The sequence below is a fragment of the Bombyx mori genome, chromosome 27, assembly GCF_030269925.1.
Source record: "Bombyx mori chromosome 27, ASM3026992v2".
Lineage (NCBI taxonomy): Eukaryota > Metazoa > Arthropoda > Insecta > Lepidoptera > Bombycidae > Bombyx > Bombyx mori.
In genome coordinates this window covers 2559685-2572906 of record NC_085133.1, presented here as the reverse complement: position 1 = coordinate 2572906, position 13222 = coordinate 2559685, and the positions used below count along the sequence as shown (strand labels likewise).

The 13222-nt window shown below is 37.9% G+C and overlaps 1 protein-coding gene across 3 annotated transcripts in view; it reads left to right on the top strand.

Moving 5' to 3' along the window:
- Positions 1-13222, top strand: part of LOC101738651 (zinc finger protein rotund-like) — a 241869-nt gene that overhangs the window by 102813 nt on the left and 125834 nt on the right. For all 3 annotated transcript variants that reach the window (XM_062676381.1, XM_062676382.1, XM_062676380.1), the window contains 2 exons: positions 2241-2361; positions 4361-4500. In XM_062676381.1, coding sequence (XP_062532365.1) covers positions 2241-2361; positions 4361-4500 — 261 coding nt within the window. The remainder of the gene's footprint in view (positions 1-2240; positions 2362-4360; positions 4501-13222) is intronic.

Genomic DNA, 13222 nt, shown 5'->3' with positions numbered 1-13222 from the left:
GGACGAGCTCACAGCCCACCTGGTGTTAAGTGGTTACTGGAACCCATAGACATCTACAACGTAAACGGCTGCCCCACCCTTCAAACTGAAACCCATTACTGCTTCACGGCAGAAGTAGGCGGGGCGGTGGTACCTACCCGTGCGGACTCACCAGAGGTCCTACCACCAGTAATTACGCAAATTATAATTTTTGCGGGTTTGACTTTTATTACACGATGTTATTCCTTCACCGTGGAAGTCAATCGTGAACAGTTGTTAAGTACGTATTTCATTAGAAAAATTGGTACCCGCCTGCGGGATTCGAACATCGTTGCATCGCTATATACGAATGCACCGGACGTCTTATCCTTTAGGCCACGACGACTTCATGAATTGCTCTGCAGCTAGTTGCCCGTGGTCACCATCGTAGAAAGGTGTCCATTGCGTTCAGATAACATTTCCCCTGACTTCCGATCTGTCAGTATTGCATCACAACACAAATTAAAGTGACGAATCATTTCTTGGTCGTTTGGACTCTTGGCGGAGTGGTCGTGGTCATCAATTCGGGCAGTGGTACGCTTCACCAGACGTCGCCATTCCACCCAACCACAAAGGCATTATAAAAAAAAAATTGCTAACTAATTTTAATCGAATTCAAGAAGATATTACATTTTTTTACTAATAAAGAAAACTAGAGGTCCCGCAGTAGTCTAAATTCGACTATAATTAATTATGATTGTATTTTATACTTCTATTATCACAAATTTCGAAAAGACTACACTATAAAAAGTATTCACAAAGACAAACAATATTTAACCTATTCTTAATTTGACAACATACGTCAAGAACAAAAGTTTGACAATAAATAATATGCGTGTGTGCGTCAAATACATGGTATGTAGTGTGTGTAATGTTTTCTTTATTGATTTAATGTATCTTTTATGCATTATTTAAAAAAAATATTAGCATTGTGCACTTCTTTTCTATATTCTCTATAAGTGTGGAAAATTTCATACTCCTCCGTCCGTGCAATTTTCGTAAAAAGGGATACAAAGTTTTTGCTTCACGTATTAATATATAGATAAATAAAGCAGAACTAAGTATCTGCGTTGCTTAACCGTAAAAACAGTGTGTGACACAACTCAAAATGATTTATCCGACCGCCTTATCAGAGCTCACGTGCACATTTAGCAGTAAGTGACCACTATTGTTAGTTACCCTTTGTTAACATTATTAATATTCGCGACAGAAAGGGGTGTGTAGTTATTTATAATTTTGAAGGTAGTCAGTTATTAATGTTCACTATGCGCTTGGTTTTGTTGATATAATTTTATTTAGGCTATATAATGTTCATAAATTTTTTTAGTGCTTGAATGGGTGGACGAGCTCACAGCCCAACTGGTGTTAAGAAGTTACTAGAGCCCATAGACATCTACAACGTAAACGCGCCACCCACCTTGAAATATAAGTTCTAAGGTCTCAGTATAGTTACAACGGCTGTCCCATCCTTCAAACCGAAACGCATTACTGCATTAAAAAAAAAAAAAAAAAAAAAAAAAAAAAATAGATGACAGAAGTCGAGTGGGTAGGAGACAAATGAAGGTAGAATCAAGTTTGTATACGTATTCATACAAATCCTAGCGTATATTCATAGTATATATTATAGCATATGTAGCGTATATAGGAACCTCATTACAACCAATCATGTGTTTCGGTAGGAAAAACACAACTAACTTCCACATCTTAAATTGGCATTGTGATTTTTTTCCTACCTATACACCGGTAGCCTATGGGGCTATTCCAGCTACGTCTGGACGAGTAGGCAAGCTCACGTGCTCAACCTGAGAGAATTTGCTAACACTAGCCCTAGCAAGAGCGTTGCTTCGTAGAACCTACCATGGGATCGGAATCGCGACCCATTGAGAAGATCCGGCGTGAAACTCAATGGGCTGCGTCTATCATAGTGACGAATAAGGTTTCAAAAAAGCTTTGACGTTCTGTCCACGGTTCAATTAAAGAATACAACTTTAGTAACATTTGGTTGGGTTCTTCAATAAAATACTGATTAGGCATTTATTGAACACCTTGCTTAGCTGGCGGTAGGCGAACGACTGCTCTCGCAGGAGCGTCGCCCGACATCGCACATACATACACGTCATATAGCATATGCAACATATGCGTCATATGCAACATTGCATATTATCTACACTACACAACAATCCTACTCTCGCTTAAAATAACAACATCCTTTATTCTTTCAGGCAAAGATGAATGCAGGAGATGGCACGATCGGCGGTCACCAGAAAGCTGACGACCGTTTGGGCCATCACCAGTCCATGAGCCAGATGCTGTACGGAACGGGCCTTGGACCTGGACGATCTGGTAATTATCGTGAAATTCTTCTTCTCACTCTTAACCCACAATAAGTGAGGTCGGCGCAGCGTTTTCTCTTTCTCCATTCAGGTCTATCATACGTCACCTCTGCTCTCATATATAATTTATTTTTCTTTTTTTTTATTGCTTAGATGGGTGGACGAGCTCACAGCCCACTTGGTGTTAAGTGGTTACTGGAGCCTATAGACATCTACTACGTAAATGCGCCACCCACCTTGAGATATAAGTTCTAAGATCTCAGTATAGTTACAACGGCTGCCCCACCCTTCAAACTAACAAGCATAACTGCTTCACGGCAGAACTAGGCAGGGCGGTGGTACCTACCCGTGCGGACTCACAAGAGGTCCTACCACTAGTAAATTAAGTAATATTAGTAAAGTATAAATAAATACCTACAGATTCTAAGATCATTTGCTTGCTCAATTCAAACAACATGATGGCACAGTGCGTTATATTGAGCCTTATCAGCTAGGCTTGTCGGTCGTAAGTCCGATTTCTACTTTAGACACATTAGTTTACCGATCCGGCTAGACTGCTTTTTGTTAGGGCGTTTAATGTCCATTATACATAGCTACGTATATGAGGCCGTCAGCGCCAAAGTGACCTAAGCTTACCATAGTTATTTTGGAGCAATGAGGTTTAAGTTCTCATGAATATGAGTAGGCAAAAAACAATATCTGTTATCTATGGGTGAAACTATGGGTAGGTCGGTTTTGCTTCAAAATTTATTACATCTTCTTCTATATATAAAAATGAATTAATGTTCGTTAGTCTTGCTAAAACTCGAGAACGCCTGGACCGATTTGGCTAATTTTGGGCTTGAATTATTTGTGGAAGTCCAGAGAAGGTTTAAAAGGTAGATAAATATGAAAATGCTCGGAATTAAATAAAAATAACAATTTAGTTTTTCCTTTGATGTGTCCTCCGTCGGACGGATTCCTTTTGTTTGTTTTAAGTTTATTTTATACTAAAGCTTAGGTCTTTTATTTAAGGCACTACGAAGTCTGCCGGGTCAGCTAGTTTTCAATAAATTGAAATATACACAATTATAAGCATGATTATGAAAAATTGTGGGTAAGGCCACTTTTGCGCTGACGGCCTCATATATTGAAACATATTTAAGTATCTTTATCAGTCTCGAATTCCCTTAGTAGAGGGAATCCTAGTATAGGTTCAATTAATGTGACTTGCACCTGATTATTAATTTAATAAACTTAATATTTCGATCTATTCTTCTTTTGTTCTAATTGGGTAACTCATAGATATCGTAACAAGAAACCACTGCTTCAGGTACAACATCAAAGTTTCGATTTTAACCTACATTTATAAAGTAGTTTTCATGTCATACAAACCGATTTACATAAAAGTCGTATCTGTGTGCTTAGTGCGAGTTTTTTAACGTTCTCGATAGCGTAAAAGTTAGATAGCGTAAAACAGCGCCTCTAGCAACAATTGTAGGCTAACGTTATACTCCATACAAATTTGAATTAACTTTTACGTTATCGAGAACGTTAAAAAACTCGCATTAAACACACTGAGGTCATTTATACGCACTCTTTTTTTTATTGCTTAGATGGGTGGACGAGCTCACAACCCACCTGGTCTTAAGTGGTTACTGGAGCCCATAGACATCTACGACGTAAATGCGCCACCCACCTTGAGATATAAGTTCTAAGATCTCAGTACAGTTACAACGGCTGCCCTACCCTTCAGACCGAAACGCGTTACTGCTTTACTGCAGAAATAGGCAGGGCGGTGGTACCTACGCGCGCGGACTCAGAAGAGGTCATACCACCAGTAATTACGCAAATTATAATTTTGCGGGTTTGATTTTTATTACACGATGTTATTCCTTCACCGTGGAAGTTAATCGTGAACAGCCGAGTGCGTATTTCATTAGAAAAATTGGTACTCGCCTGCGGGTAAATTATAATTTGTTAGTTATTGGCTCCTAGTTAATGGCTCATTTTTGTTTGTTTATTTTCAGGTTCCTCATCGTCGTCACCAGTAGGCACGAATACTGGTAGCGGGCTGCTGGTGGTGCCTCAGCCCTTGGGCAAGGGCCCCACCAAGTTGCAGCCACTCCACGGTCACGCCAGGAAATACCACTGCAAGATGTGCCCTCAGGTATGTACTAGAAATAATCAATCGATAATGACAATGATCCTTACGTTCTTATACTTGAGTCGACTATAATCAAAGCCGGCAATGTGACTTTTGGACAATTATTGGTAAATCAGAAAAACGAATTATTGACTTTGTATTCCATTGGCAGTCACAAAACTCTTCTGAACGACATCTTAGATAAATAACAGGTTAAGTATTAACCTTTATTTAATGCAGTTTTTGAACCGTATTCTTTGAAGGAGACGATTATATTCAAATCAATCTGTATTGACATATCAATAACATTTTCTTGTCCAAATGCACAGATTGCCACCTTTGATAATAGACGACTCACTTATGATTTGTTTTTAAGTGTTTTTCATGACAGAGCTAATTTTTTAGTCGGCAAAGGTAGACAGACGGTTTCTCGTTTTATTATTGACTTAATGCGAATGATAATCTAGCCTACTGAGTTTCTCGCCGGATCTTCTCAATGGGTCGCGTTTCCGATCCGGTAGTAGAATCTCCGGTTTGAGCCCCGTCAGCTCACCTACTAGTTAAGGTTACGCCGAAATAGCCTCTCAAGGCTATCAGCTAAGGTAAGAAAAAAAAAGCCAATCAAACTATTTCTATAAAATATTATCACGATTTTAGTTATTTTTAAGAGCTACTAAACAAAACAAAATCATCTACCGTGACAAATTAGTACGTACTTTTACTGGCGGTAGGACCTCTTGTGAGTGCGCGCGGGTAGGTACCACCGCCCTGCCTATTTCTGCCGTGAAGCAGTAATGCGTTTCGGTTTGAAGGGCGTGGCAGTTGTTGTAACTATACTGAGACCTTAGAACTTATATCTCAAGGTGAATGGCGCATTTACGTTGTAGATGTCTATGGGCTCCAGTAACAACTTAACACCAGGTGGGCTTTGAGCTGGTCCACCCATATAAGCAATAAAAAAATAGTTTTGTCTTGATCTATTGTGTTTAAATAAATCTGTAAATTATATTCTATGAGTCGACAGCCCAGAACTTAAATACAAGTTAGTATAAATATCTAAGTATAGTACATCCGACTTTTCGCTCCCCGAATATGAAGAAATACACGCTAACTTTACAGACAACTGTCGGTTGTTCGCGCCGAAATGCAATGACAATGAGCAGCGGCGGCTGCATCATCAAAATACAATTCGTCAACAACGTACCGACAGCAGAAAAAAATAATTTTTTTTTTTTTTTTTTTTCAAATATGTTTTCGTTCATTGAATAGGGTAAATATTAATATTGTGGTATACAGCAGTTTGTGTTCATGGCATTCCTAATGTTCACGAGCGATGCCAACTAACATCTTAGCAACGGTTAGGTCACATTGCTTTAATAATTTCAAACTCGAAATCATTCGGGCACGAAGAATAAAATTGTATGACGTCACAAAAATTAGAATTGGGTTAAAATTCTTTGAAATTTATACTACATTATACGAATGTAGGTACATTTGTGTTGCAGCTTGTAAGTCAAATACTCGAACGATCTAGTACCATACTGGAATTCATGAACATCAGAATGCTGCCAACAATGAGACGTTATTTCGGATTCTCGATTTCATCACATAGGTGCTAGCACACTACATGCATGTGACTAAGAGATGTATGGAAACAGTAGTGCAAGGTAGAGGGGGAAGAGGTCGACCGAAGAAGACATGGATGGAGTGTGTGACGATATGAGAGGAAGAGGAGTGAGTGTTGAGGTGACAGCTGATAGAAGAGAACGGAATAGAAAAATTTGCTGTGCTGACCCTACCTAGTGGGATAAGATAGAGACAAAAAGAAGAAGAACTGCTCAAATCAAATCAAATCATTTTTTTTTATTCAACATAATGGAAGTACATACTTGTTGAACGTCAAAAAGAACTATCGCCAATTCACAAAAACTAGCCTCCGTCCTGAGAAGAAATGACAAAGAACTCAGCGGACATGTCTTTTTTTCTTTAAATATTAGTTTTTTTTTTTTAAGCTAGCACACTCAAAGCGGAACACACGAATGCCTCATGTCGCAGAAACGGACAGATGGTTGTGAATTTCTGTTTTACTATCTCTACTCGAACTGCTGTCCTGCACCGATCGTTAACTTTCTATTTTGTTTTTCGCTCAAAACTCATTAATTGATCAACTAACTGATGTTTAAATACGCCGTTTTGAAGACCACATTAAATTTCACTTAGCCGAGAATAATTATTAAGAATTTTAGAGCCAAATGTTCCGTGGGGAGTGCTCCGGGGTATTTCAGATGATCTAATCGTTTCTTGCTTACTACCGCCCGAGCCGCCATTGGAGCAGAATTCATTTCTGTTGCCTTTAAACACTGCTCATGAATTTCTAGGAACTTTTTTTCCTACCTAAGCTGATGGTCTACAGAGACCGTGTCAGCGTCGCCGGGCTAGTAGGTGAACTCACGGGGCTCAAACCTGACGATGTTGCTAACACGAACCCTAACAAGAGCCGTGCTTCGCAAGATCTACCACCGGATCGGAAACGCGACCCACTGAGAAGATCCGGCGAGAAACTCAGTGGGAAAAATCGCAGTGGTGAGACCCGTGTGCCAAGAATATAAAAAAAAGAAAATTGATAAGACATATTTACCAGTTATATGATGATTAAAGTTAATTGTAGAATAAAGTTGTTATCGAATTTAGTTGTTGCAAGAGAATTGCAAATTCTCTCAGATTGAGCCCGTGAGCTCGCCTACTCGTCCGGGCGTAGCTGAAATAGCCTCTTAGACTACCAGCGAATAGAGAAAAAAAGCTAAGACTATTCACACATTTCCAAACTGTGGAAAATGTTCGTATTACACATTCATCACATAGAAAATTAACCAGAATGTGTCACCGATTCTATAATTTTAAAAAGTCCTAACACAACTTACTGGTGGTAGGACCTCTTGTGAGTCCGCGCGGGAAGGTGCCACCACCCTGCCTATTTCTGCCGTGAAGCAGTAATGCGTTTCAGTTTGAAGGGTGGGGCAGCCGTTGTATACTTGAGACCTTAGAACTTATATCTCAAGGTGGGTGGCGCATTTACGTTGTAGATGTCTATGTGCTCCAGTAACCACTTAACAAATTAATATTCATCACATAGAAAATTGGCAAGAATGTGTCACCGATTCTATCATTTCAAAAGTCTTAACACAAATTCTCTATCACATAAAAATATAAACCCAAACGAATGTCGAATCCCAAAGAATGGGGAATCGTTGTGCCGTTAATATTTCTAGAAATAGGAATTAAAAACGGTAAAAGTTTACTAATCAGTTCGGTGCGGGAATCCTCCGGCATTCCCCGTGGTGCATCGAGGGCCGGCTGACAAAAAGCTGCCTCGTTCGTTTGATAGTTGTGTAAATTTACGGAATCCCGCGGACGAAATTCGCTTTTGGAGTCGCCGGCCGTCAGCGGTGCTCAATCTTTGAAAGAAATTTAATATTAAATTAGGTCTTAACATACTATCAGTGTTTGTCAATTTTGAAATACTCAAATTTGAACTTCGTCTTTTACAATAAAATAATGTGTATATTTGGTCAGTTTCTTTGTGTTGCAAGTGTGCGGTGGAATTTATAGGGTCACAGATTGAGAATAGTTACGTATTTTGACTTGAAGGTGGGACAGCCTTTACACAATACAACTGGTGGTAGGACCTCTGTTACTGGTGGTAGGCCCTCTTGTACTGGTGGTAGGCCCTCTTGTGAGGCCGGACGGGTAGGTACCACCGTCTAGCCTATTTCTGCCGTGAAACAGTAATGCGTTTCGATTTGAAGGGTGGGGCAGCCGTTGTAACTATACTGAGACCTTAGAACTTATATCTCAAGGTGGGTGGCGCATTTACGTTGTAGATGTCTATGGGCTCCAGTAACCACTTAACATCTGGTGGGCTGTGAGCTCGTCCACCCATCTAAGCAATAAAAAATAAACATAAAAAAACTAATATGTGATAGGACGTATCGTTCCTAAGAATATATTGTGAAACACATCAATGTACATTTTATTTAGTTAATAACATTTAGTCCGTAGATACAAAAAATATTTTAGTACATTCACTGTGCTGTGAGCTAGTCCACATCTAAGCAGTAACAAAAAAAATATAATATTTGTATTCGATTTCTATGATACTCGTATTACGTATTAATTTGTGCCCTGCTAACGTTGACAACCTCTGGAAAGGAACACCGGTAGCTTTTTGTTTGATAAAACCGCCCGACGCCAAAATGTTAAGCCGAAAAATTCGGATAACGGGACATAATTATTGTATCGAAATAACTCAGACTACAATCATACACGCGGACTTTTTGGCGGGAACGCGAGGAGTGAAGTTGTGTGATTTGTTTTATTTTGTCTATTTAGTGTTTCTTCGGGTTTAAATGTGTAATAATGGTGGTTTATTAACTGTTTCATATCTGTGAAAGTGCACAAATGTGGGAAAATGAAACAAAGGCGCTGGAGGTAACTTCTCGGGATCCTCCAAAAAGTCCACTGAAAAAATCTTAGTAAATGACCACCATTTTACTGAGATTATATTTCATCCCACACCATCTCATTTCATCTCATTTAATTTCATCCCAGTTGATTAATGTCTCAAATTAATCATCTTCATTTCATTTCACTCCATAATATAATTTTTCATAAAAATATGAATATAAATTAAAATAAGACATGACTTAAAGGTCTCAGTTACCTCATCATCGTGGCGACCTCTGACTGCTTCACGTAACGTCATCAGAATCCACAAGATCTACTAGCACTGAACTAGTCGCCTTCAGCTCTAGTATTAAAGACCTATAAGATCAGCTAGTTGAGTTTCTCACTAGATCTTCTCATAGCGAATTCATAATACATGCATTGGCGAAGTAGTCGCTCTTAGCCTGTTAGGTTTTTATTTGGTGTTAAGTGGCTACTGGAGCCCATACAAATCTACAACGTAAATGCGCCACCCATCTTGAGATATAAGTTCTAAGGTTTCAGTATAGTTACAACGGCTGCCCTACCCTTCAAACCGAAACGCATTACTGCTTCACGGCAGAAATAGGCGGGGTGGTGGTATCTACCCGAGCGGACTCACAAGAGGTCCTACCACCAGTAATATCTCGAGCAAATGTAAAAGTCTTCTCGTGACCAGTTATTATTCCTTCCAAAAAAAAAAGGAAGACCATTAGAACAACGTGCTAGCGTATGTTCTGTATATCGACTCTTGGCATACACCACAATCAACAGTCCACTTATAAGGTATAGAGTAAAAAAAATCGAGATATATGACAAATTTTTTAGGGGTTGAACATTTTCAAATCGTGAACATCTATATCTATAGTAATATTATAAAGAGGAAAGATTTGTTTGTTTGTTTGTTTCGAATAGGCTCCGAAACTACTGGACCGATTTGAAAAATTCTTTTTCCATTAGAAGCCGACATTGTCCCAGAAGAATACAGGCTATTTTTTTTAAAAAAAAATTTTTTTATTTTTTTGGTTTCATGTGTGTTTTAATGTTTCCGAAGCGAAGCGAGGGCGGGTCGCTAGTATTCAATATAACAAAACCTTCTTCATAGTTACTATTGTTGATCGAAGAACAACACTGTAGACTATAGTTTCTGTATCTTGACTTTTGGCATACGCCACAATCAACAGTCCACTTACTTACAAGGTATAGAGTAAAAAAAACGACATATATGACTAATTTTTTAGGGGTTGAACATTTTCAAATCGTGAACATTTCAACATAACAACATTAAAGATTAGTTTTCAAAACAGAACGTGGCGGCTGACATAATTTCATTCATTCGATACTATAGATTAGTGTATGTACATATTATTGAACACCAATATAAAAAAATAAAAACCAAACAAATTCAAAACGTTAGTTACAAAAAGTACAATAGTAGTATTGCTAGTAAATTCGTCTAAACAATTAGTAAGAGGTCAAGAATCATCTAAGGAAAGATATTAGTCGCAGTATACCTATCCATTATTTTATTTATTTATAAATAATTTTTTTTTGTTTGTTAATTACTTATTATTTATTTATTTAAGGATTACCGACAGGGCTTACAGTAAGACATAAAATGACATTGACATGTATAGAGCAATTGATAACTGCAACTCTAATTAGAGGCAATCACAGCATTAATATATCAATAGAGATTTAACAATACTATTAATAATAATTAAAAACAAAAGAAAGACAATAAGGACAGTAATAACCGATTTAATATTACTATTACAGTAGGTATGTATTAAATTCCGCGGAAGCTCAAAAGGTCTTATATTTATTAATAATTCTCTAAGCGCTTTTTTAACTTTCGCAGCTATTATTGTCTTGCACTTTGTTGGGAGATAAGGAGTGAATGAGCTTACAGCCCACCTTGTGTTAGGCGGTCACCTCCTTCCACGATATCGATGCCTCATTTACATTGTATATCTGTTGTACGATCGATCAATTTGGAACATCTTACTGCTTCTCGGCGAAGATAGCCTGCATAATAATACATACTTATTTTAATACGCTTTTATTAGCTTTAGACGTATGTATGTTTGTAACGGAATCTTTGAACCTGATTTTGACCCCCTTAAAAACGTCGTATTAACTCTAAATTTGGTATACTTATTACGGACCGATGACAATAAAATATTTAAAAAAAATTGAAAAAAAAACTCGAAAGTATTGAAATTAAACTAAATAATGAAAAATTAAAAATAGTTTAAAAAAACTAACAAAATACGGTTTTTTACAATAAAATCATTTTTTCTTACACTATTTTTATTTCAAATTAACTATAATTTATTTTCTATTTTTTAGTTGGATCTATAAAAGAGTATTTTGTTAGTTTTTTTAAACTATTATTTATTTGACAAAGAGGTGGGTGCCATTGCATTCGATCCTAACTCTGTCTCCGTGGCGCGAAAGTCAGTATCACTAAGCACTACAACAGCGAGGCGATCAAACGCCAAGACTGCGTATCCTTGGGATAATGGACTCAATTTGTCACGAAATGAAAATCGTATTTTGTCCGCTGACCGTTCGGAAATTCGGGATGCGCATACAATAAGTCCCTTCAATATTGAAAATGAAATGCTCTACGCGTTTAACCATGCTTTTGGTGATCTGTCGGATATTAAAGGCTGGGTGACCATTTCGACTGGTGAAAGGATATTTGGTTTGAGTGAAATTTTTGCAACTTTACAGTAGAATCATTTAAAGTTTCAAAATTGGAAAAAGTATAATAACAAAACACCTTCTTCAGCTATATGAAGGGGGTAAGCTTAATTGAAATTCAATTCAAAATATCGAACTGTTGATGATAATCTATATACATAAAAATGAATTGCTGTTCGTTAGTCTCGCTAAAACTCGATAAAGGCTGGATCGATTTGGCTAATTTTGATCTTAAATTATTTGTGGAAGTCCAGAGAAGGTTTAAAAGGTAGAAAAATATGTAAATACTCGAATGAAATAAAAATAACAATTTAGTTTTTACTTTGATGTGTCCCCCGTCGAACGGATTCCTTTTGTTTGTTTTAAGTTTATTTTATACAAAAGGTTAGGTCTTTTATTTATCAATTGAGGCACTACGAAGTCTGCCGGGCCAGCTTGTACTAAATAAAACGCACTATTAATCACAACAAGAAATGTCGCATATTAAGCGAAACCTCTCGATATTATTTCAAATGAAAACACGATTTTTACTAAATAAATCAATGATTTCAACAAAAACTAAAATGATTTCTTGTAGCAACGCTTTGTATCTAAGGTCGCTCAAATGACACAGAAATCGAATACAAAGTTAATAAGAGAAGACCTTGGAAGGTCAGCAGAAAAAGATCCTTAAGACATTTACATAACTAAAAAAACGGTCGTGTCATAATAGAGATCGCATAAAATAAAATAAAAACAATTCAAATAATTTCCTGTGCCTTTCTTCAGCAGATTTTTTTTCTTCCTATGCTGACAGCCTTGAGAGGCTATTTCAGCTTCTCCTTGACATGTAGGTCAGCTCACGGTGCTCAAACCGGGAGTGTTGCTAACACTGGCCCTAGCAAGGGCAGTGCAGTATCTACCACCGGATCGGAAACGCAACCCACTGAGAAGATCCGGCGAGAAACTCAGTGGGCTGTGTCTATGGGTTAATTTACTCGTCGAGCCCTTCGCCGCAAGCGACTGGTTCGGCGAAGATGATGACCGGTGCTTGAGGTACCTAAAAGGACCGTTAATGGATCGAGAGGATCCGTAATGACTTGTCTTCAGCAGTTTCTTCTCATTGTTTCTTCGTATTAGCAGACGAGTCGGAAGGGAGGCCACTGAAGCTCCTAGACTACGTAAACTCTCTCACTTCTAGATCGAAGTCTCATGTCTATGGTATATCAACTGGGTCTTCGAACCAAAATACGCAAACTAACAATACGCCTTCCCACCAGACAGCCAAAGCAACGTTCACATAAGCCAGTAACAGCTTTTTTTTTTTTTTTATTGCTTAGATGGGTGGACGAGCTCACAGCCCACCTGGTGTTAAGTGGTTACTGGAGCCCATAGACATCCACAACGTAAATGCGCCACCCACCTTGAGATATAAGTTCTAAGGTCTCAAGTAAGTTACAGTTAAGTTAAGTCACAAGTATCTTTGGACTAGCGATAAATTAATTAAACAAGACGATTAGTTATAGAAAGTTTCCACAATACAGTTGAAACTATGTGTCATCTCTTTTACTCCTTA